The sequence below is a fragment of the Choloepus didactylus genome, chromosome 18 (genome assembly GCF_015220235.1).
Source record: "Choloepus didactylus isolate mChoDid1 chromosome 18, mChoDid1.pri, whole genome shotgun sequence".
NCBI classification, from domain to species: domain Eukaryota; kingdom Metazoa; phylum Chordata; class Mammalia; order Pilosa; family Megalonychidae; genus Choloepus; species Choloepus didactylus.
In genome coordinates this window covers 38,126,762-38,152,145 of record NC_051324.1, presented here as the reverse complement: position 1 = coordinate 38,152,145, position 25,384 = coordinate 38,126,762, and the positions used below count along the sequence as shown (strand labels likewise).

At 42.7% G+C, this 25,384-nt stretch overlaps 1 protein-coding gene across 3 annotated transcripts; it reads right to left on the bottom strand.

The window, feature by feature from the left end:
* Positions 1-9,787: 9,787 nt before the first annotated feature.
* VEZF1 (vascular endothelial zinc finger 1) lies at positions 9,788-25,122 on the bottom strand. Of its 3 annotated transcripts, none has more exons than XM_037809370.1 (6): positions 24,587-25,122; positions 19,116-19,810; positions 18,282-18,345; positions 17,042-17,243; positions 15,651-15,812; positions 9,788-12,649 (listed from the first exon to the last, which is right to left on the bottom strand). In XM_037809370.1, the coding sequence occupies exons 1-6, from the start codon at positions 24,617-24,619 to the stop codon at positions 12,222-12,224; spliced, it is 1,584 nt and encodes a 527-aa protein (XP_037665298.1). In that variant the 5' UTR covers positions 24,620-25,122; the 3' UTR covers positions 9,788-12,221. The 3 variants fall into 3 exon arrangements, with proteins under 3 accessions (XP_037665298.1, XP_037665299.1, XP_037665300.1); XM_037809371.1 differs by having other exon boundaries at positions 17,042-17,225; positions 24,587-25,115; XM_037809372.1 differs by lacking the exon at positions 24,587-25,122 and adding an exon at positions 21,768-24,283.
* Positions 25,123-25,384: the final 262 nt, after the last annotated feature.

The window sequence follows — 25,384 nt, the reverse complement described above, 5'->3', positions numbered from 1 at the left end:
TCAATCCAGTGCTGTGGCCATTTTTCCCTTCCCTTAGGCCCATACTGAGATCCCAAAGGTGATCAATATGTAGTGCCCCCCTCCCTCCAAGTCTAAGGGGAAGGTGGATGTGAAGCACCTAGCAAAAAAAAAGAGGCGGAGTGTGACACTTGCTTAAAGCAGGGCATAAACAAAGGGCTCTGGGGTTTCACGGGGAGGAAGTGGTTAATTCTAATTACCCACTTAATTAGGTGAGAGGTCAGAGAGGGCACTTAGAAAGAGCTGGCATTTGAGCCATGCCTTAAGACACAAAAACAATTTTAACTGGGGATAAGGGCCCCCCCCCATGGGGGAGCCCCCTAAGCAAAGGCACGGGGTGGGGGGAGTTTGGCATATTTGGAATGGGCAAATGGCCTCGTGTGGCCTGAGTGTGGGGTGGATGGCAACAGCGGGGCAGGGGCTAGGAAGTCAAGGAGGGGTGTGATGGAGAGTGGCCTGAACACCAAACTAAAGACTCTGCGGGGGCTGGGGTAGGGGCATTCAGGGCTTTCAGAGAAGGGGTGTGTGACAGGCTCGGCCTCAGTTTCAAAATGTAATATCAAAATTCACTTCGATTCCTTCCTGACAACACCAAGACTAAAGGCAGTAAGTTCTCCCAGCCCTGTCCTGGACCAGCTCCTGGGGAAAGCCAGCTTGGGGTTAAGCATTTGCTACAAATTTTCACAGAGGCTGGAGGAGAGCTGCTGGTGCTGTGGGCACCTCAACCCCCGTCCTCCTAAACTCCATCTAAATGCCCTCAGTACAGGGCAGGGGCGAAGCGCCCAGACCTTAGCCCTGGTCAGACAGAACTGCTTCCCAGCGGGGTGAACTTGAATGACGACTTGAGTTCTCTGAGTCCCTGTTTCCTCATCCCTAAAATGATAAGAATACCACTTTCCTCCTCACTAGGCTGTTTCTTGAACATTTACAATGCCCTTGGCACTGTTTTAAGCACTTTTGTATGTCTTATTTAGTTTTAAGAAAACTCCTGAGAGCTAGGCACCAGCATTTCCATTTTACACACGTGGAAATCAAGACACAGAGAAATCAAATAAGCTGCCCAAGGTCCACAATAGGTGGTGGAATGGGGAGACAAATCTAGCTCCGGATTCCAGGGCTTCGCTGCACCCTTAGAGATAACGGCAACAATCGTAATAAAGCAGACCCTGATGTAATGCGTACAGAGTGCCAGTTAACAAACACGCTAGCTCATTTACTCCTCTCAATGACATGCTCAGTGTCACTACCATTTGGCCCATTTTGCAGATGAAGCTGAGGCACAGAGAGGTTAAGCCACTTGCCCAGGGTCTCTGCAGAACCAGGGTAGGATTTCAGGTGGTCTGACTGCAGGGTCTGTGCCTAGTCACGCTAATATACTCAACAGATGACAGCTGTTTTCTTATCATTTCCTTGACATTCTTGCAATTCCAAGGAGCCATACCAGAGATCAGTTCAATCCAAATGTTCAGATCTGCTTCTTCCCAGCAATGTAGATCCACGGAGGAGGTTGAGGGGTGGGGTAGGTTGAATATTCCTGAGCGGGACTTGGGAAACAGGAACCACAGGTAGAGGAGCCTCTGGGCCTTTGTGTTCTGGGGAGGGTCCTTCCTACTTAGGGCTATATGTTGCCAAGGAAGGGAGAGGAAGCTGGCACAACCTCATTGGCCCCTACGTGGAGCTCTGGGCACTAGAGGAAATAGCAAAAATGTCTTAATATTTGGTGGAAGAACCTCCCTTGGATTGCACAACAGCCAGAGATGGGCAGAGGACCCTGCAGAAACCTGAATGGAGTCTTTAAGGGAGACTTCACTAATTCTGTGTCTCTTTGTAAGAGAAAATGGGAACCCCTCCAGGAGGCAGGACTGAGCCCCAGGGTCAAGAGGACCCTAAGGCTGTGACAGGTCCCTAGGATTCCCAGGGTCCAGGCCATCAGCTTCAGGCCCCACACTTGAGCTCAGTGGGCCTGCTGTCTTTGGAGCAAGGGGAAGTAGAGCCCAGGGCTTGGTTCAACTAGGTTCCCTACTTAGGAAGGGACCCATTGTTGTGGCAGATCGGAGGAGATCACTACATGGTGTGGTAGCACAGGTGGCACAGCTGCTGCTACGGGCTGGCTCATGGGAAGGCTGAGCTGAGATTTAAAAGAGCAGGGGGGTTTATTCATTCATTTATTTATTTCATGAATTCTTGGATTATTCTTTTTCAATAGCTTGCAATTTATTATTATTTATTTTGATACTTAAATTGTCCCAGATTTGGCCATTTGGAGCTCCTACAAGCTGGTTTCTATATTCTTTTGATACTTTCCCATTTTCACTGAACACTTTCTAGTGCAAAGAGAGGTTTCAACCATCATGGTCAACATTGAATCAGACAAGAATCATCAATGGATGGTAAATCCAGGGGGAAATTTTGATGGGGAGCAGGATTTTTGAATGGTCTTAAAGTGTTTCCCCACAGATTGTTTATTAGTTGCAAAGGAAAAAATAGTAATTATACACTGGAGAAATTGGGCAACACCTTGACTGGGTGATCAAAATTAACATCATCTACAAGGGACCAACAAACATCGTGTGTCTCCGGATGTGAAATCCCGAGAAGGACACATCACCTCTGCAGTATTTGAGCTGAGAATGCATAATCTCAGTTCAATCATGAGGAAACATCAGGCAAACACAAAATGAGGACCTGACTCCCAGGGGTGTAAATCTCCCTGGCAACACAGAATATGACTCCCGGGGATGAATCTGGACCCAGCATCGTGGGATGGAGAACATCATCTTGATCAAAAAGGGGATGCGAAATGAAACGAAATAAAACTTCAGTGATTTCAAATGGAGTCGAGAGGTCACTCTGGTGGACATTCTTACACACTAAATAGATAACACTTTTTAGGTTTTAATGTATTGGAATAGCTAGAAGTAAATACCTGCAACTAACAAACTCCAACCCAGTAGCCTTGACTCTTAAAGACGATTGTATAACAATGTAGATTACAAGAGGTGACAGTGTGATTGTGAAAACCTTGTGGATCACACTCCTTTTATCCAGTGTATGAATGGATGAGTAGATAAATGGGGACAAAAACTAAATGGAAAACAAGGTGGGATGGGGGGAATGATTTGGGTGTTCTTTTTTATTTTTATCTTTTATTCTTATTCTAATTCTTTCTGGTATAAGGAAAAGGTCAAAAATAGATTGGGGTGATGAATGCACAATTATATGATGGTACTGTGAACAGTTGACTGTACACCGTGGATAATTGTATGGTATGTGACTATATCTCAATAAAACTGAATTAAAAAAAATAAGGCAGGGGAGATGTATTTTTAAAAAATGCAGCTGGCTACATAAATATTCTAGATTTAAGGAGATGAAAAAGACATGATAACTAAATGCAATATCTGACCCCTGACTAGATCCTGTAGTGGAGGGGGCAAAATGCTATAAAGGACATTATTTGATTAACTGACAAAATTGGAATATGGATGGTAGATCAAATAAAATATATATAAATGTAAATTTATAAAGTTAATAACTGCTGTGGTTATGTAAGAGTATAACCCTATTTTTAGGAAATACAGAAGTATTTAGGGGCAAGGGCCAGGAAACCCTTGATTGGTTCAGAAAAATATTGGATATATAGAGAGAGCCCACCAATGATAAAGCAAATGGGATAAAAAGGTTAATAATAGGTGAATCTGGGTAAAAGGTATACTGGTGTTCCTCGTTACCATTTTTACTTTACAATTTTTGATAAGTTTGAAATTATTTCCAAACAAAAAGTTTTGAAGAAAATGTTCCCGTCTCACTTTGTAGTTTCTTTGCCCAGGTTCTGCAATCAGTCTCTTCTCCAAGGAGTTCTGGTGAGCAGGTGTATTTAACCGAGTTTTTCAAAAAGGTAGATGAATGAGAAGAGAAAGCATTCCAAGCATTCCAAGCATTCCAAGCATGATCAAAAACAAGTATTGAAATACAAGTGTAGAGGGTGGAAAGGACCAGTGCCGGTAAAAGTGTTGTAAAAGGCAACGGCCTCCCCAAATAAACCGTGACCTCGCCTGGATACCCTAAACGGAGCCCCCTCCACCGCTTTCGTGCCCTCTTCCCATTCACTCGCACGTTTGTGATTTGAATAAAAGGTTCTGCCATTCATTCTTTAGGGAGACAACGCTGTATTTGGGGACATGTATTTGGGGACCATAGGACTGAATTTTATCTGTTTCCGAGGACTGGGTGCAGCGGTCGTGCAGCGTGTAAAAAGTAAAGCGCGTTCGAGACATCCACTTCACCCGGAAAGCAGAAAGCGCCGAGTGAATGAGCGCCCAGACCGGCATCCGGCCAATCAGGGCCCAGGAGTTGTCAACCAATCGCGGCTCGGCGATATTCTGATCCGGGCGGGGCCGACACGCCCTAGAGTTGTTTGTTAGCTTCGGCTCCTTACCCGTCGCGGCTCTAACTCTCCTCTACCCTCGGGGGAAGAAGCGGGAGGAGGCCCGCAAGGAGATTAGTTCTAAAGCCCAGCAGTTTGGGCACCACAGCAGCTAGACTGCATTTGCCGCGCGCTCTGCGTGGCTCTTCTCTCCGATCCTGTGAGTCCAGGACCCTTAGGGAGAGGAGGTGGAGCGATGAGGGCTGCTTCAAGAGTGAGCTTTTCTGGGAAGGATGTCTGGCTTCTCTCCCCCATCCTACCTGGGTGGGTGGTGACGCTCCCTTTCCTTTTGAGGAAAAAGGAGGTCAAGTGTGTGTCCGGTTTGCAATTAGCTATTAAGAACCAACTTCCTGATGGTCAGACTGGTGAAATTGTAGAGGGAAGTTGTACAGGCACCTTCTCTGGGTAAAGTGAATGACAGGGAAGGAAAGAATTAAGGAGCAAGATGGAACGACTACGCCAAAGAAGGGGATGCCACCCCGAGATAGGGCACATATCCTGGCACTTTTTTCAAGTCTCCAAGCTTCGAGATTCTTCCCTGAGCCTAACCTGAACTCTCCCTGCTGCATCTCTGGTCAGCCTCCAGTTAACTGCTTCTCGGGGGATGGGATGTCTTCCACCTAACGTTCTCATTCCTGCGATTAGACTCTGGTTCCGTGCTGGATGCCAGCTTCCAGAATCCCAAAGCCTGCGGTGGAGAAGCAATGCAGGAAGGTGTCAGTTCCTTTGCAAGTCTTTCAGAGAATGTAATCACTGCCTCTGCACGCAGTGATGTTGCCATTACTGATATAGGAAACAGGAGGGGCAGGTAAAGTGGGGAGTTCGGTTTGGAGTACCCTAAATTTGAAGCTCCTTTCTCTTTACCAGGCTCTGTGCTAAGCACTTTACATGAATTTCATAAAAATGTTACTTGATTGGAAGTCTTGTTGGCCTACAGGTGAAGGAACTGAGATGAAAGGTTAGGTACCTTGCCTAATAAGGTCACACAGCTTCAAGTGGCACAGCCTGGATTTACACACAGACCTGTCAGATTCCCAGTCTCTGCTCTCGGTCATGACCTTGTATTACAGCAGCTCCAGGCTGTCCCTTATGCCAGATCTTCTCTTGCCCTGGATCCACTGGGGCCCTCCTCACAATGTTGCTTGCTCCTGTTTCTGGACTCCGTGCTTGATTCTTTATTTGTTGTGTTTCAGGACCTCTGGACATCAGGACACATGTGTAGGGGAAAGTCAGCAAAACCGCAGGTCACCATGTCCCCCCTAATTTGGAATCAGAGATTTAGGGGATGTGGCAAAACATTTGTATCCCAGAGTTGAACTCAGGAATTTTATGTTGGCATAACCTAAGGCAAACTAATTTCTCATCAGTTTTCCTCAATTGAACTTATCTAGGTACCCATTAATGCCTTAATTCCCTGGAAAATTAGGAAAACAATGCAGTGTTTAAAACATGTCACTATTTTAACCTTCCATTAATGTGCATAGGACTTTTTCATGCCCCCAGCCCCAGCCCTCCTGCATGGACCCTTTGGCATCTGATGGGAAGGGAAAGGGGGCCAGATCGAGAAAGACCAGGCAAACTCCTCCCCCCATGCCCCTGGTTACAGCAAACCCTGAGGGGTCAGGGTTGACCTCTGGGGCTTTGGGCTTCTCTCTGTCCCCTATCCTAAACTCCCATGGACCAAAATATCTAATGCTCTCCCCAGCCCTTCTAGTGCATGGTCCTCACTCATTTGTGTCTCTTTAATTGGCAAGAGTTGGGAGATATCAAAATAAAGGTGGAGGAATTAGTCCAGCACCCCAAAGAAGAGAGGCTAGGGAAGTTTTTGAATACCTAGTTCCAACAGGTGTTTATTCTATAAGGTAAAGCTCTGGGCAAGGGAGGGTAAATAAATCAAGGGATTATTTGTCCCCCCAAGGTTCATAGTCTAGTGGGGAAGACAAGAAAGCAATTATAATTAATGTTATGCCAAGGAGGAAGGAACTAACTGCTTGCAGAATAGGGCAAAGTTTCAGAGGGAGCACCATTTAAGGTGGACTTTGGTGGACGTCTAGAGGTTCACAATGGAGAGGCTTTTTTGGAAGGCTGGTGGTGGCAAAGGCATTCTAGGCCCAGGGAACAGCATACACAGGGGCTTTGCCTCCTCTTTCTCTTCCCCACTTTTTACACTGCCTGTCCCCCACCCCCATTCTTCTCTCTCACAGATCTCTGATAGCCAGAGTCTCTGGTACTGACAAAGTGACAATGGTGTTGGACAATTGGACAGGCATGCTGTCTTAGGATGGAGATCTGGGATTCCAGGAAGGGATGGACCCTCACCATTTCCACATGGACGTGGCCCATGGATCCCCACTGCAGGGGGAATTCCCTCCTAATAATTTGAATCTTTCTGTTTCTTGAGCTCTGATTTTGTCCTTTCTCTGGCTGAAAAAAATGATTCTTCTTTTCTGCCAATTGACTGAAGCTGAAGTTATCACAGCTGGTTTGGACTAGCAAACTGTCCCAGAGTCCTCTGAGTAATCCCATCCAGCCCAGGGCAAGTGCATGGAGAGGGGCAGGGGTCAGGGTGAAGGTTACACCCCAGAAAACACAAGGACATATTTTCCCCCAAATCTATCCCTCCCCTCTCATGGTCTCTTCTAATCTCCAAGTCCCCTCTTTCTTCAATCCCTCCCTTGACACACACACACACAAGGCTGATATCTCTCAGGCTCTTTTCCCACTACCAACAAAGGTAGGAATTTCTTGGCTCACAAGCAAGGGTCTTGGGGGTCCAGGCCCCCTCAAGTTAGATCTCTGAATGGAGTTTAGGTTGACTCTAGGAGGCAGTGACAGAAAAAGCTCTGGTGGCACCCAGCTGCCCCTAAGATTGGCAGAGACCCAGATTCCTGTCACGGTCTCTGAGGCTGGCTCTACTCTCTCTGAGGGACAGAGCTGCTGCGCTAGTCCCTGAAAGGGCATATCCGTTCTATTGCCCTTGGTCTCCTTGTCCTTTCCAGCTGTGCCAAAGGAATAGCTCACTGGCAGAACAGAACGTTTCCCTCAAATGGTAGTTCTTGCTCCAAGAAAAAGTAGGATTCAGGTAGCAGGGCTGACATAGTCAATGCAGGTGGACCTCACTTTGAGAAAAATCGCATAAATAATGCGAATTTACAAAAACACTCCAGAGAATTCTTCTTGTATGGCTGGCAGTTATATATGTTAGAAAGGATTCACTCCGTAACAGTTGTGACTTTTAATTCTTGTTTTATGCACTCTTCAAAGAGATACTTGGGGGTTGGGAGGGAGGTGGGATGTCAAATAATCAGGGATAAACGAAAATTTCTGAAATTATGATGTAAGTCAGTAGTGATACAGAATTTGAAGTATGAAAATCTATTCCCTATGTCCCTTACAACAGGACAGTGTTTGTAGTGAGGTGTACTTGGCCCTCATAGTCTGGGGCCAAGACCTGAGTCAAGCGCTTCTCATGAGGCAGCTAACTAGTCAACTTCTGATGGGCAGGTCCAAGATCTGAAGCAAAGCCTGTGAGCCTTCAATTAGTTCCCTTTCTTGGGAACTAACTGGGTCTTAGATTGCCCAAAGGTGGGCAGCTAGGAACTTTGTTCAGATTAATGCATGTTTTAAGTCAGTGTTCAGCCCTGAATCACTTCACACTGACCTGACCGCCCCCTATTTTTACAAGGCAGGGGATGGGAGAAGATTATCTGGTAATCTGCCAGCGTCAGGCAAGTTGTGGGAGAGATTTCTAGGCCCAAATGAGGACAAATGGCATTCTTTCAGGGTACAGTTTCTGTAAGGAGGAAATAGAAAGGGTGCAGGACTGACAGCCAGAGAGATTATGGCAGGGAGGGGAAAGTCATTACCATCTCATTGCAGATTGGACTTTTTTGTCCAGTGATCCTTAAGGATACCAAAGAGGAAAACTCCACCTCCCCTATACCTTCTAAATCCAGGTCTCTTCAGAGAGGACCAAACTTCAAGGCCTTTTCAAAAGAGAGGAAGACACTGGAACAGACAGGATTGGAAACTAACTGGCAACACAGTGAAATAAACACTTCCCTTGTTCACAGAAAAAAGAAGCACAAGGAACACTTTTTTGCCCACCTGTTTTCACTCAGTCAATTAACAGACTAAAAATATTATCAGAGGAAGTTTGAAAATCCTTAATTCTTCATAAAAGAGATACAGGTATCCCAAACGTTTTCACTAGAAAAGGGTCAGATTCATCTCAATTTGCTGCCTGGTGGTATTGTCACTTGGGTACTTGCATTTTCTCCCTAAACAGCCTCCCTGGAGGTGGCAACCATGTCTTACTCACCTTTGCAGGCCCTCAAGTGCCTAACAGTGATTTGCACATTGTCAGTGCTAGGTAGACATCTAATGAATCTAGTTGAACACACAAATTGTCTAGTAGACATTTGATCAATCTAGGGGACCCTGCTTAAAACCCTTTTCACATTAAGAAACTGTGTCCTAGAACATAAGAAATGTTTTAAATCCATCTTCTCTTTTGGGTAGGGCAGATGTCTAAGCCTATAGTCACTGCCCCAAGACCTGGTTTCCTGGACATCAAACTGCTTGTCAGGGGTACTTCCCCTTCTGCAGTCTGCATGGTGCCTTTTCACCCTCCCTGCTTCCATGGTATCTTGATGGCAACCAGCCCAACACAAGTCCCTCCCCCACCCCACCCCCCCACTTCTCTCCACCCCAATATAGAGATGTTACACCCAGAGAAGCAGTGCTTCTGTATCATCATGGTGAAATGATGAGGCTTCTGAGGTATTAAGCAATCCATAACATTTGTGACCGGTTAACTTTAATTTGTCAAAATAAATCTGCAGTATTTTGCATGTTAATAATACAGTGCTGGTATTGACAGGTAAAATCATCATCTGCTTACACAGAAACCTCCATTTAGGAGCACACCTTAGGAGGGAAATGGATACACAATAAAAGGCAAATGCAGGCCAAGCAGCAAGCCCTAGAGCATAACAAGCTGGATGTCAGATTTGAGGATTATCTAATACAACTGTTTAGCTGCCAATCTGATAAAGGGGAGGCTCAACCAGGTTACAACCAGAAGGGAAACACTCTGCCTTTTCGTAGAACAGTGCCCTTCATGCCTTCAACACCTGGTTGAATCAGTTCATCAGCTTTAAAGCTGAATTCCAGTTCCAAGACACAGGAGAATTTCACTACACAACCTACTTGTCACCCTCTTGCAGTGACCCACCCTCACCGCCATCCTGCCATCAATTCTCCACCTCCCAAAAGACACAACGTGACTTTATTATTGCAGGCGAGCTTCTTAAGTGAATAAAGAATGCATACAAAATAGTATTTTAACTGTCATACAATGAAGTCTCACTCCTGTTTATTATACAATGAATTGATAAAACAATCATTTCTAGTAAATATCTTTTTGTTTTTTTTAAAGAACTAATACTTTCAGGGTTCAGACGACCATACTCTAGCCTAGGGGTAGGGCCCACACCTGCCCCCACTGAGGACTGCTCCTTATGCCATTATGGAGGAAGCCTGGGCTGTATGAATCATGGAGGATCATGATTGTCAGCCCAGCCAGGTAGAGATGAAAGGTCCCAGCAGGCAGAGCCAGAACCTGGTTCTGAGGCTGCATGCCAGAAAATATGGGCTTCCTCCAAATGTGGCCACCGCCCGCCCAATCCAGGCCTCAGCAGGGCCATGCATGGGCCTTCCCTACATGAGTCCTCCCAGTAGTCCACACATTATGCTCTACGTAGTAAAAACAAACGTTCTTTGTACTGTGAATAAGAACAATTGTAACAAAGTCATAGCTACATATTTTTCTCTACATTTTGTTTATTGAGACAAACTAATTAAAAGGCACAAACATAGGGCATGTTTACATGGACATTATAACAAACATATACATTAAAAGTGTAGGAATGTGTTGCCTTCCTGCTAAACAGAAAGTTCCTAAGCTTTTATATATACAAAAGTTGTACAATTTAATGTCCTAAAGTACAAAAGATCATTTATAAAATTATTTTACACTAAGTACTATTTATTTTATTTTTTACTATGTAGTTCAACCCCCTAGAACTGTTTTGTATAATGACACACAGATACCTGTCCCTGATGTAGGAAGTCTGCCTCAGATGCAAGGTATTCTGATGCTTGAACTGACACAGTGGGGTATAAACGGAAGTCATCCAGTTTGATAGTCAGTCCTGCAAACATTCTGCAAGATTAACACAACTAATTTCCATTTCTCTTAACTGCAAGATTAAAAAAGGAAAAAAAAAGAACCCCAAACATATTGCAACTTAAAAAAAAAAAAATCAGAGCGTCTTGGTCTTAGTTTTTTTTTTTTTAAAACACAGTGTTTAAAAAACATTAATGTGTGGCATGATGGTATAAAGTATCTGTTTCCCTAGCTTTTGGTTTCTACTTTATGTACAGAAATAAAACATCCTGCTAAGAAATAAAAAGCACGTCTCAACGTGCATAATCATTGCTGGGTTTCCACAGGGAGTGCAGACGGCTATCTCCCTGAAAATACCACAAAGCTGATACAAGTGTTTTCTCAAAGAAAAAAAAAGGTGATGTCCATATTTACAAAGTTGAACAAATCTGCACAATACTTGATTAAGAAACGGAAGGGGAAATTAAAAAAAAATACAGTCTGCTTGTTCTGAAGGGGCATACTACCTAGTTAGTGGTTAGAATAAAAACTGTATACAATTTAATATAAGACATAAACTCTAGTGAGCAACTAACACATCTGTCCCTGTTGTAACATCAACAGGGTCTGATTGGGAGAGAGGGGCATATCACATCCCAGTGCCTCCAGGGTCTTCCAATTTAAAGCAATATATTTTAACTGTTCCAAAGTACTCCTTGGCTCCTGAATAGGAGAGTCCCATTGGCCTCCATTCATCAGGAGCTTGCCTGTCCGCATGCTTGACTTTTCTGTCACTTGTGGCCTTTTCTTACCAAAACACAATTTGTATATTTTGGTTGGGTTCTTCTTCTTCTTCTTTTTTTTTTTTTAAGTTTTAATTTTTTTAAAAAGTCAACTACAATGCTACAGTCCATCAGGATTAATATGCTAAGCAATATTTACATCTCCAAATATCAGGTCACAATCCCTATTATATGTTGAAGTTAGAATGATAAATTATCATATGCTTTGCATATCAGAGCTGGTATCACCTTTCCCATAGGGAATGCTGCCTGAAATTAACATATTCCCAAAGGTAAAATGCATATTCTCTGAAATGCATTTTATTATGACAATGCATGTATTTACTCATAAAAACAATAAACATAGACAATTCTACACTAGCTCTCAGTCCATGGATTTAGAACTTCAGGTTAAAGTCAGCCATCCACCTTGTTTAGCGAAAAGAGTTCTGCTAGTGTTTAGAATAAACGATTTTGGGGGATTAGAAACAGTAATGCTGTTTTTGTTTTATTTTGAAATGGGTTTTGCTTTTTTATGATTGGTTTTAATTCTGGCATTTCATCTTGCCAACTAATATCCTGTTTAAGCAATGCTGTTAGCTAAAAGGAATTTCTGATTAAACTAAAGTGGTTCAGGGATAAGTTACATACTCACCCTACTTTGAACAATCCCAATCAAATTGGAAAAAAATGCTACTACATTCTTATTAACTAACGTAATAAAATCTCCCAATTTCATCGAGGTTTACTTCTTGCTTTAATCAACCAGAAATAAGTTGCTGGTAAATATTTACTTTAAACCCATATTTTGATTTTTTAATACTGCTTACCAAGGTGGTGATGTAGGCAAAGCTTGGGGTAAGAAAGGCATACTCTCTACAGGCCTCATTGCTATATTGAGAGGGGCAGCTAATGTCATAGGCGTGGGCAGGTTCATTGGAGACGTGATCGTCACAGGGTGTGCTATATTCACTGGGGCAGTGACAGGGGTGGGGAGATTGACTGGGGTAGTGAGTGTTAAAGGAGAGGTCATGGATAATGGACTGGTTATAGTTACAGGGTGCCCTATGTTCATTGGGCTGGTTATGTTAACTGCACTTGAAACATTTACTGGACTTCTCATGCTCATTGCAGCTGCCACTGTGACTGGGTTTGACATAGTCCCAGATGACACAGAGGATGTTATATTGAATGGAGTAGTGAGAGTCACAGGTGTTGCAGCAGCCGTGGAGGTTTGGCACAGGTTAGCAGCTTCTAAAATAAGAAGACAAAAGTTCCTTTAGACTCTCAAAACAGTGAAGAAAATTCACAAAGTTTATGAATCATCTTTTAATTAATAAAGGACAAACACTTTTTAAATTAAATTAAATTAGGTTTCAAGCAAGTGGTCAACAGGAAGGGAGGATCCTTCTGAGCACAAGACTGGGGGCCGAGAACTCCAGTGTGCAGATCTCCTTTCTGACTCTATAGCTCCTGCAAGGACTTCAGCCACTTGTTTAGCCTTGCACTTTTGGTTTCAAGTTCAGTTCAAATTTACTTACCTACCTTACAGTGATGCAGGAAGATCAGTTACTTCTGCAAGGCAAGGGGGAGGGGGGCAGCAGAGAATCGAGTAGGGCTAAGTATTTTCACTACCACTTCATGCAGTTCCTCTGAATTCTAAACACTTTCCTGGGAAGAGCCAACCATCAGCAGGTGAAAAGAGCTTGCTTACACAGAGCTAGACCTATGGTTACACAATAATACAAAATCAGAAAATTCTTCTCTTAGGCACACCGTACCAGAGAGAGGTGTGCATACTCAATGGTATGTATTCTAAAGTCTTCTCAGAGGTGAAACCACATTGTTAAGGTTTTTAAAATCTATTAGGGATTGACACGCAAGCTATTTTAGTATCATCTGCTTATTTTAGTCTTAGAAAAAAACCATTCTAGTTGTTTATGGTTATATTTCTTAATTATGTTAAGAGAGGAAAAAAAATATCCCTTAGTAAGTTTATGTTCTCCTCCCCATTCCTATTTCATCTTCTCTTTCTGATGTTAACTTATCACCTACTTTATGCCTAGAATCATTTAACTGCATATATTACACATACCACCAAGCAGCATTCCAGGGAGTACTAACCAGGCAGGGAGACCCTGCAGTGAGTTGGAAGACCTTAATCCTTGGAATCCAGCAAAGCCTGGGCACTTCTTTATGAAAATTTCTTGCAAAAATGATACCCCCACCCCACCACAAAAATCAGCAACACCTGCTGGTTTGCCAGAAAAATAGCATGATGGAGACAGGCGGGCTGGCTGTGACTTGGCTGTCAAAAGGGAGAAAAGCATTTGAGACTAAAGATGGAGGGGTGCGAATGTTCCACACGTGGGTCAAATCACCTCATGTGGACCCTTGAGCCATCAAACAGTCAATAAGCAGTCCTTACTTGGCCAGTAAGTTTGGAATACTCCATTATCAGGGATTCCCAAACCTGGCTGATGATCAAAATCATCAAGCTTTTATAAAAAATGGATTCCCAGGAGAGTCAACTGTGAAATTTAGATGGAACTTGGAAAATATGTATTTTTATAAAGCTCCCTAGATAATGATTCTGGTTGCCAGCCAGGTTTAGGAACTCATCTTACTCTAACACTAGGCTCAATATTTAAAGGGATATTGCTGATTCAAGTTCATCTTTCATGTCAGGAGTCTCCTCTACCAAGATGTGACGTTTACTAACATAAATACAGAGGTTTCTAACATCAGTGGTTGTTTCCAGAGAGTTTCATGCTATGAGTGGAATACAATAGTATTTTGTTTCATGGAGGTCAGAAGATGAGCTAAACAATTGAGTCTTATTGTTCAAGCAAACTGAAATACAATACCTAATAGAAAAGTGTGGAAAGAAAGAAGGAGCAAAAGAGAAAACCAATTCACTTTTGAGACAGTAGCATTGTTAAGAATATTTGTCTGCTTTCACCACAGGAGTTTTCAATCTCCTATATGCTGTACCCTTCCCCCTCCACATTTTCTTTTTGATCTAACGATGTCCTTTTACTATATGACTTGGCTAAACACTTTTACTCCTCCTCTAAGTAAAACATTCTGTATATAATGCACTTTCAAGCCCCTATGCAATTACTATAGTGCTATGTGTTTCTGCCTCCCTGCACCCCTCCTTCTCCACTCCTTCTCCTAATGCAAGACATTGTAGCAAAATTACAACAAATCTTCATCTGAGAGACAGGAATGAGCAGCACCTGAGGAAGGGTGGAAAGCCTATTTAGACTGCTGCATTGTTTTCCTCCAATGTTAGCAGACACATGAAAAAGGATGCTATTCCTTTTATTTTATCTAAGCACAGGATATTTAAGAGGGACCTGCCATCTATATAAAAGCAAAGGATGGAAAAACTACTCAGCAAAGGAATTATAGAGGAATTACTATATGCAGGGGATTCCTAACGCATTTAAAATAAAATAGTAAGACATGGCCGGGATGGAGAAGGAAAGAATGAATTCAGGAATTTGTCCTGTGGCTGATGATACATTGACAAAATGACTTATTTGAAATGGCTGCAAAACACACCAGAAACCAAGGTGCAACTAGTAAGTCAAAAAGCTATGTCAAAAACTGATAGTCCAACTGATTCTTTATAAGGTATACAAGGGAACAAAGAAAACCATTCTCAATTTTTATAGCATTTACAATAAAGAAACAACAACAGAACGTGTAAGCTAATACCAGCCCCATTGATAGACTGAACAAGATTAAGGATGAGACCACCAAGAAGAAAATTCAACACTAAAGAGTATGAAAAATGTAATAAATAGTATAACGCAGAAAGAACACTAAGGAACAAAAAATAACACAGCACTGAGAAAATGAATAAAATGGATATTTTATCTACCTCTAAAAGTAGGAATATTTTAGAAAGAGAAACAGGAGCCCATAATGCATGGATGTTGACAACAAAATGAACATCAAAAATGGAACTAAGCATAGCAAGGGACCAAATTTGGCTCCAAACTGTAAAAGTAAATCAAAAGAAAGAAACTGACAAGAAATACTGACAATTTTTATTTTCTAGTAATGAAAACCTACCTGACAGTTTTGTTGCCAATAACTACACTTTACCAGACATTTCCCAGCATTATGGTATTTACACGTTTCCATAAAGCTACTTTCTCTAAATTTTCTACTTTGATCACTTGGCACAGTAAATTAAAATACTTTTCAAGCTATTCCTAGACCACGGGAAGCTTCGTCTTACCTTTCTTTCTTGCTTTGACAGCTTCTTCCCATAGTCTCAGTGTCTCTACCTGCTTCCCTGGCCAGCTTGTCACATGCTGCTGCTGCTGCTGCTGCTGCTGTTGCTGCTGCTGCTGCTGCTGCTGCTGCTGCTTCTGGTTGCTGGTCTCTTCATTCATACATGCTACACCAAAGACAAAACAGAAACAGTACATTTACCTTCAAAAAGTATGGCCATTTTTTAAAAATCCAAAACTTAGATACTTTGACTCCTCTTGCCTTTGTGACCTTTATCATTTGACTCAATACCTCTTATTACAGGGCATCTTTTTTTGCCACTTGTATCTAAATTGGTCATGACAGATAAATTAACAAAATTATAAAAGAGAAAAGAGATCTTTGCTATATTAAAAAGCTAATGTCTTTTAAAATGGAAATTGGGGAATATTTGCATTGACTACTCAATATGTTCATCAACGTACCCATTTGACCAAAAAATAAATTTTTGTAAAGTGAACCAAGTACAACACACTAGATAATAAACTCAGTGTACTTGCAGAGAAGCTAAATGGATGCAATTAAACATATTAATCTTTCTCATTCATTTTTAGTCAAGTTTCTTTTTGTTTTTTCTAAGAATTTGATGTTTCTGCTGCATAAAGTACATAGGCAATAGAATAAAGAATTAGGAGAAAGCTTTCTTCTAGAGGTTAGAAAAATCTAACCTCTAGAAGAAAAAGCCTGTGTAAATGCAAGTATTAAATTTCATCCACAGTCTCTAGAATATTGTATCTTCAACTCTGAATTTAAGCAAGCAAAGAACTTAAGCCTTCAAATAGATATGACATCTCATTTCTCTACAGATTTGGCTTTGAAAAGCAAACTTTTTAATAATGTTTTCTTTAATTTTATGGTTTTTATTAAGGTCATGTTATTAATACAATGAAGAGTTGGGAGACAATGATATTTGAGGGTCTTCCTAACTTTAAATAAAAACAGTTAAAATTGCCTAGCATAAGATGTAGCTTCCTAGTTTGGGTTCTGTTGCCTCAATTCTAACACACTAGAGCTTTTTATTCAAACTCCCCAAAAGAAGGGACACACTGAAAAATAGCTGTGGAGAACTTATGTTCTTCTAACATGGGTGTTATTAATGAGTAAGGACTGAAATCAAGATTACTGGAGAGTTTACCAATGTTGTTTTGCATATATGCATGTGAAGCATATTCCTGACACCAAATAATCTTTCCATTGATGCATGTTTGCACAGTTCGCTATTAGGAGGACACGTGTAAGATGAACGGTAATATAATCCTGAGAACACAGTGAAAATACCTTTGATGTGTCATAAAAACATCTAGATTCCATCAAACTGAAATGCAAAGGAAATAAAAATTTTAAAGAGTCACCTACTTTTATTGATGCCTTGTTTACATGTATTACAGTTGATACTTTGGCTCTGCCCATGTGTCTTTAAGTGGCTGGTGATGTATGCTGCACTCAGAAGTTTCCCACAGATATTACACGATACCTTGCCTTCGTGGCGTACCATGTGTGTCCGCAGTCTGTCTTTGGTGGCAAAGGCAGCAGTACATGTCTGCATGAGGGAGGAAAACTTTTTTTAAATATAGACTATCCTGTTCTACTCATTTTAAAGTACGTTATATTCTATGCATTTCCCTATCCATATTAGCAAGCAGACTGAGCTGAGTGTTAATTGCATGTGTTACCTAGAATCATAATTTCCAAAACACTTGGTGAATTTTAGACCCTTCCATTTCAGGGGAAAAACAAGTATCAACACAAAGTAGTGAAAAGACATGAACTTTAGAGTCAGTTAAACCTAGATTTAAACCCAGCTCCACAATTTTCTAAACTGTGTAACCTCGCTGAATCTTTATCTGTAAAATGGGGCTATTAATACCTACCTCACAGGATTACTGGTCGATTAAGAGCCTAACTCAAGGCTTGGCACATATCAGGAACTCAACCACTGAACACTACCTTCGGTCCTCCAGTTGGAATTTTCTTAGAATTCAAATAATTTACTTAATAAGATCAGTCATTAGCAAACGTAACTGAAAGAAGTACAAAAAGACTTCCAGCAACAAACCAAATTACTGATGCCTAGATGTTGCCGGATTTAGTGAAATTCTTTTTGTTATCACAACTATGTCAAATGAGGCCAAGAACAAGAATAAGCTTTTAAACTAGAAAATGTTTCAATTTGGCCATAGATAAAAATCCATAAAGTGATAATATTTGGGAAAAAATTAGTATTTTCTCTTATCACAATTAAAACAACCTCAACCATCAATCTGGAAATTAATTCAAAGTGCTTCATTCTTTTATTCATTTCAAATACAATGACCTTTGCCAGACTATAATTTTTTTCTCTTGTAACAAAAAATGCTGTTGCCCAAGGAAAGGGAAGTGTAGTTAACGAAAAAACACATTTAAAATTTTAAATGATCTTGTCTCACAGAAATAGAAGCTGTCATTTACATTTTATAAAATTAGAATTCAAATGGACCATATTTACTCAAATCAGTGATTTTAAAATTATTCAAGAACTGTGAGATTTGATTGGCTCAGAACTTCAGGATAATGAGCATTAAATGCTACACTAAGGATAAGTCATTTTAACTCTTACTTGGCATTTGAAGGGTCTTTCTGTTGAATGGACATGTTTTACGTGACAGCTTAAGTGGTCAGGCCTGTGAAAGAGAGAGTTTCAACAGAAGATGTAATGGAACACACACAGAAAAATGCTGTTTATTGTGATGCTTACATACTTGGCAGATATGGGGCATTCTGAAGAAAGCTAGCAGAATTATTGACCCTCTTCCCTCCCATGCAAGTCTCCTTACCTCTCTTAGCATTAAAAAAAAAAGTCTTAGTCCTTTACCTGTTAATTTTCTCTCCTAGTCAACATCAAATCATTTTAGGTCTTGATTCTTTACAATTACAAAACATCCAAAGTTTTAGTTCAACACCTGTCAGAAACAGCTACTATTTTAACTTTAAAAGCTTTTAAAAATGAAAATTAGTGAATGTTAGTGCCCACAGGAAAAATAGAAAAACATTCCCCTAAAAATTTTATCAAGCGTCTCCGAGGTCATCCCAGCTTTCAGGAAATAAATTCCTTTGATTTGCGCGGAGAATGAACCTCACATCAAATCACCCAACTGATTTGGAACCTGGTGGTTCTGCAGTATCCATGTGCCAAACAAAGGCCTGAGTCCACCAAGGCACATCTTAAATGAAGTAATAAGTTAATCACTATGTCTCCACTTGTCAATCATACCAAACTGGAATTAGAACTAGAAGTGTACTACTTTTTAATCTATCACCAATACTTATTTATGTATCATTCATCAGACAGGCCTGCCCACATCTATTCTCACATAAACCTTCTAGATCACACCGAGACAAAACTGAAGTTCACTGATATTATAGTGAAAAAAAGCAAAGCAAAACGCAGTACCTCGAAAAGCCTTTCCCACAAACACTGCAAGTATAGGGTTTGGTGATGCCTCCTTCATGAGACCTCACATGGTAGGTCATCCGGTCCTTCCTCTTGAAGCGCTGATGACAAATAGGACACTCGAAAGGCTTTTCGTCTGAATGGGAGAGCTTGTGCCGATTGAGGTGGTATACATCTCGGAAGGCCTTCCCACACATCTCACAAGCATGGTTTTTCTTGACAGGCTTACTGGGTTTCTTGACAGACTGGGTCACGGGCATAGCTGTGGAGCTGGCACTGCTGCTGGGGTTGGTGCCCGAGGAAGATGTAGTGACTGTTGACAAGATGCCTGCAATGGTGGAGACCAACGAAGTTCGGCTGCTGTCCCCAGCGATGGTGGAGATAAGTGGAACCACTGTGGTGGGGGTTTTCTTTGGCCGGGACACCAACTTGATCCCTGTGTGGCAGGACTCATGGCGCCTCAGGTGATAGCTGTCCCTGAAAGCTTTACTGCAGTAAGTGCACACAAATGAAGTTTTGGGTTTTTCTTTTTTAATCCCAATGGTATCCTTTAATGTTTCTGGTGCAGCCTGAGGTTTTTGAGTTATTGGTATTGGAAGCAATGGTTTCTGATCAGGGGGCTCCACAGCAGAGCTCAGGAGGGGCAGCAAGCTGTTCTGTGCTGCCTGCTGTTGGTGATGGGAGGCTTCGTGGGCCTAAAACCAAACATTTACACTTCAGAAACTCAGCCTCTCACAATGACCTTCAAAATTCAACATACTCCAGACAACAGAGACCAAAGGAAACAGTTGAAGAGCCTATAAACTACTCTCTTCAGCAGAGATCCAGCAACCACTTAGCTCTACTCTCACAGCTCCCAATACAAAGCATTTAAAATCACTGTGCAGACACAAACCTTTTGCGACTAAGTTGCTGACAGTGATTTTGCTTTCAAACAGCTGACAACTAAACTACACACCACCCTGGTTCATAAAGGACGTAACAGCTGATGAAATTAGTTTGCATTAGTCTGTCAGTGCTGAAACCAAGTTTAAATAATTTGTCAAAAAAAAATTACACTCTAGACTTATTTAGCAGAGCCTTACTGTAGTTACCACACAAATACACACATATACACACACACACAATGACAATCATCTACCTGTCTATTACAAATTAGGAAAGGAAAGGCACCATGTCTCTCTCTTTCCATTAGAAAACTTGGAGATTGAGCAAGGGGGCTGTTGCTAAGTGATGAAAGGAATCTGGTACTCTAAATACATATGCTAGTTGTTAAGTTTCCTTTTAAAGCTTTCATTTAACTCTACTAAAAGATTTGGTTGAAATGAAATCTGCTATTAATCAACCTGGAAGGCATCTGTGAAGGTAGCCCATAGCAAAACACCTGTCCGTTGTTTCTCAGTTCATTTATTCCTACACTAGATGGCTATATCCCTTAACAATACCAGTTGTTCAAACCCTAAACTCTCCAAGACAAATATGGAAAAAAAATCACCAAAAAAAAAAAAAAAAATGCATTTAAAATTCCTTTCATGTTCATTTTCTTCCAGTAGTTGTAGGTTTCTTTAAAGTGTTAGATATTTGCTCTGTTGCAATGTGCTTCCCATCTATTTCCACTCCAAAACTGGGGGCTGGACACTGAAAATTTTCTTTAGCTGCACTAAAATCAAAATTTCATTGTGGATCAGGTTCTTGGTATTTATAAGCAGTTACTCTCTTGGTTTTGATTCTTTCAAAAATTCTCCATACCTCCATAATGATAACATTTAGGAAATGATGGAAAAAATTCCTGAAATAGTTCTTCCTAATATGTTGTTCTTTACCAACATTATTTTTGAAACTCTTGACAGTGAGCCCAAGCCCCTAAGGTTGAGTTTTGTAATCCTAAAAGGACACATGCACTAAGAAGTAAGAGTTCCAAATATTTTAAGCATATAGTATACTAGGAGAGGCCCTTCCCTTCATCACATACGCTTTAAACACTTATTTACCCTTCCCACTCTATAACCCCAAGTCCTATAGCTAACTTGACCAAGGAGAAAAAAACAACACACACACTCACACATAGCTTCTTCACTGATGGAAAAGAGTATCTACCATTCAATGCTGATGGATAAAAAACATTTACTGCACATTGCTCCATGTTTACTTGATGGCAGCACAATAGCTAAGCCTTGAACTAGTCTCTCCCATGTGATTAAGTGGTGTGGAATCCATAGTTACCAGTTTTAATTTAATACTTTTAATTTCACCTCCCTTTGAGTCCTGGAAGCTCTCTCAGAAATTATATGCTTACTTACTAGTATCTTCCTGGACTTAATGGCCATACTTAATGGTCATACTGAATTACTTTTAATTTAATTTATAGCGCTCCTGTCACTGTCAGTGTCCACCCAGGTGATAGTAGTACAAACTTTACAGAATTTGGACTCTAATCTTCACCCTTTTCCAACCTGGCTGTAGGATACCCAAGTTTCCATATAGTATACAAATAGTTAATAGCTGAAGATAGCTCAAGATATATAATTTCAAAGGCTAACAGATCAGATAATGGAGAATGCAAATCTTCTGGACAAAGTTCAGACTTATAGTTTAGGGGCATTTTTCAATTCTAAACCACCATTAGTACAATGGAGTACTAAAAACACTTACTGCCATTTTACCAATTCAGATGTCTGTGGCAACATAAAGTATTTTTACAGCACTGCTGAAGCTCACTCTCACACGAGGTCACACCAGGCCCCTGCTTCTTGGGTGAAATGCTGTAGAATGCCTGGACCACTACAGGAATCAATCCCTGAGGATTCCTAGGATCCTCACACTTCTACATGAAGCCTTCTAAGAGGGGAACTGTGTTTTCCCAACTTGTTCTCTGGGGGAGAGACAGAGTAAAGTAACAACCACAGCCTGCCTTCAATAAAATGATTTATTTTTAAAAATAGAATTTCTGGGTAGGCTTTTGACTAGCATCATCAAATCAGTTTCAATTTCATCTCCCATCTCTTTCCACTGTAAGGCTTTTTAACCCTGCCCAAATTTTCTTTTTGAGGATGGCAAAAAACAAAACAGAAATGTTATTTTATCACCCAAGGTGGTAGGATACAGCACCATGAAATCTCCAGTGCCAGAGGGTAAAAGATTTTGTACTGAAGCAAATTAGCATGGGTGAGTCATATCTTGAATGTCCTGTTAGGAGAATCATTCATCAAACATTTTAACAGCTATAGCTTTCACTTTCCACCAGGTTATCTGGAAAGCAAGCAGGTGTTAAATTGTTTTAAAATATAAATTCAATAGGATGCTCCAGGAAACAAGAAAGTTTAACTCTCAGTTTCCCCAGTGAAAAGTACTTAAAACCGTAACTGATTAAATCTATTCATACCTTTCCATAGGAAAGACTGAAATAGTCTCTTTACCCATTCAACTCTCCTCGGCTCTAAATTATGTTTTCCAATAATTTTCACTGCACACCTTGACAAGCCCAGGATCAAATATTAGTTTCACACTTCTCCATCAGGTAGAAAAAAAGATTTTAATAGCTGAAAAAAATATAATATAAAAATCTAATTTAAAAATTGATCAACAAATGTTCAGTATTAGATTTATCCAGGGAAAGAATAATAAGGATTTCCAAAAGATTTCTCAATTACCTTTCCAAAGACTATGTTTTTATTTTACACAAAGAACTCTTGTTTTTTTCCAATCTTCATTAAGTTTACAGACATCAGGTTTAATATGGCAAATCTAAATCATCCATCACATGATAATCACTTCAGAAGTCCATTAATCTCATATTTTTAAATGACCATTCAAAAGCTTTTTCTAGAGGAACTTGCCACCTTTACACCAACCTGGATGCCAGCTAGTTATGTATCATTTCTTTTCCCATGCATTTTAAGTTGCTTTATCACATTATTATCAAGCTCATCAAAGTGTAATAAAATAATACTAGATCAGAATGAGAAAAGGGGGAAGTTTGAGTTCCATAATTTTGAGTATCTTCAACTTTAAGAAGCTTGAACATTTCTCAACAACTACTTAAAAAATCAAATTACCCTCATTTGAAAGAATGTGTTTTAAAACAACAAACCAGATATACACAATAGGTAATGTTTGAAATCCTCAATTCCCTATATTTATTTCACTGGGATGGATCCAAGTGGCTGGGTGAAAAATTTTTTGAAAATTCTATATCCGTTCCTGGTTAGTTCCAAAAGTCCTCAAGAGCCCAAGCTACGCGTCTGGGATTTCACGAAGTTATTCGAAGAAGGAAAATAACCCAGAGAGGCGGGAAGAACGCACTTAGAGTGACGAGCTTCCTAACCTCCTCCGGTTCCGAAGTTTCCCCGTGAGCTCATCACTACTGCCCACTAAGTGCTTCGTTTGCAAATAGAAATAAAGGAGGAAAAACAAAGTTCCAGCCCAGGTCTCTCAAACAGGGGTCCCCCACCTAAGGTGGACAGGCAAACAGATTGCCAACGTATCGGCTACAGTCACTTTTAACTTTCTTGCAAAAAGCGAAGACCAACACCCCAACGAGTGATTCATCTGGGGGCTTTGTCAGCGGACTCTGTTTGCTCTCCCCACTTTCCGTCTCCCCTACTTGGTTGGAAGAAACGTTCAAGGTGGGACCGGAGAGAAAAGAGCTCCGAGATAAAGTCTGGCCTCCTGCAGTCCCGGCCCCCACCGCTTTCCCCGCTCCGGCCTGGCTGGGGGATTCCCCGGGCTGAATGGGACGGCGGGAGAGCTGGACGGAGGGAGAGGGTGTCAGCTGCCAAGGCTCGGCTGAGGCTTGAGAAAGAAAAAATGTAAATCCAATAAAAAAGTTTGGGGAGGGGGATACACACTCGCAACACCCCCCAACTGGGTAAACAAGAGGAGGGGCAGCGGGAAAGGGGAGTGGCGGGGGAACCCAGGGACACCCGCTATTCTCGCGGATGGGGGGGGAGCGGCGGTAGAAAGTCAACAAAAAAAGGAGAGGACGAGGTGAAAGAGGAAGGAGAGTGAGCGAAGGATGGATGAAGGGGGGGGCGGTGGGAAGGAGACTCAGAGTAGGACCCGCGGACCCCCTCACCCCCGGTGCAGCGCCGGGTACGGCGCGCCTTGGCCGAGCGGCCCGCGCTATCCAGCGGCCCGGCGCCCTCTTTTCTCTGGGCCCGCGGGTGGTGACAGCGACCGGCCTCCTCCCTTCCCCTTCAGGGCAAGAGAGAAGGGTGTGTGTGTGCGCGCGTGTGTGTGCTGAAGGGGCCCGGGGTTCACCCCGAGGCCTGCTCTCTTTCCCGCACCCCGTGAGGCCGCCTTCTTTCACCTCAGCAGCCCCGCTCCTCCAGAGCGGGCGGGCAGAAAAACAAAGGGGGATTAAGGCCCGGCCGGAGAGCGGAGCCGGGAGGGAGGGGAGGAGGAGCGCCCGCCCGCCCGGGGCCCGGCCCCCCTGTCCCCCCCGTGCCCCCCCCCGGGGGGGCCCCCAGTACCTGGAACAGGAACGCGGTCCAGTTGGCCTCCATGGCTGCGGCGGCCGACCCCCCTCCTCCCCACTCCCCCCCGCTCGGGGAGCCTCCTCAGCCGGAGGAGGCGACAACAAAGCGGCGGCGGCGGCGGCGGCGGCAGCGGCAGCGGCGGCTCCTCAACATGGCAGCGCCGAGCGCGGCCACTTCCGGTAACCTCCGGGACGCACCACCGCGGCGGCGAGCGCGGGCGGGGGGGGAGCCCCAGCCCGGCCGCCGCCGCCCCCAGTTGCCCGGACCCCTTCTGGGCGTCCCCGCAGCCGGCTCGCCTTCTCGGAGCTCAGCCAGTACCCGCCCGCGGTGGGGTCAGGGGCCCCGCGGGGGGGCCGGGGTGGGGCCGGGGGCGGGAATGGGCCGCGGCGTCCCCCCCCGCGGGGGTGTGTGGTGCTGCGGTCCGTGGCTCAGGCAGCTGGCGGAGGGGGAGCTCAGGAGAGAAGATGGAGGACGTCAGGGTCTGGCGCTGGCCTGCTGGGCACAGCCCGGCCGTCTCCCGTGACTCAGACACGGTGCCCAGCAGCGTCGCGTCCTTATTAGACCCTCAGCGGAAGGCACAGACCGCAGTGGCCACCAGCTCATCAACCCCTCTGCACAGCCTAGTCTCCACCTCCGAATTGGAGGACCACCCCCATTCGACTTCGAGTCTCTCTCCCCTCTGGTATTTCATCCCCTGCTGGCTAAACTCCCCAGAACTCTCGCTGTGGAATGCGTATCTCTCTGAGTGGCCTTCCAACTCAAACTGGGAATCCCACAGGGTGCAGCCTCACA

Excerpts from the sequence above, each read along its gene's own strand:
- VEZF1 (XM_037809370.1), bottom strand. The coding sequence starts at position 24,619 with ATGGAGGCCAACTGGACCGCGTTCCTGTTCCAG. Across the intron at positions 18,346-19,115 it reads TGTGGGAAAGGCTTTTCGAG|GCCTGACCACTTAAGCTGTC; the intron begins GTACTGCGTTTT and ends TCTCTTTCACAG. Across the intron at positions 15,813-17,041 it reads TAAACAAGGCATCAATAAAA|CATGTATGAATGAAGAGACC; the intron begins GTAGGTGACTCT and ends TCTTTGGTGTAG.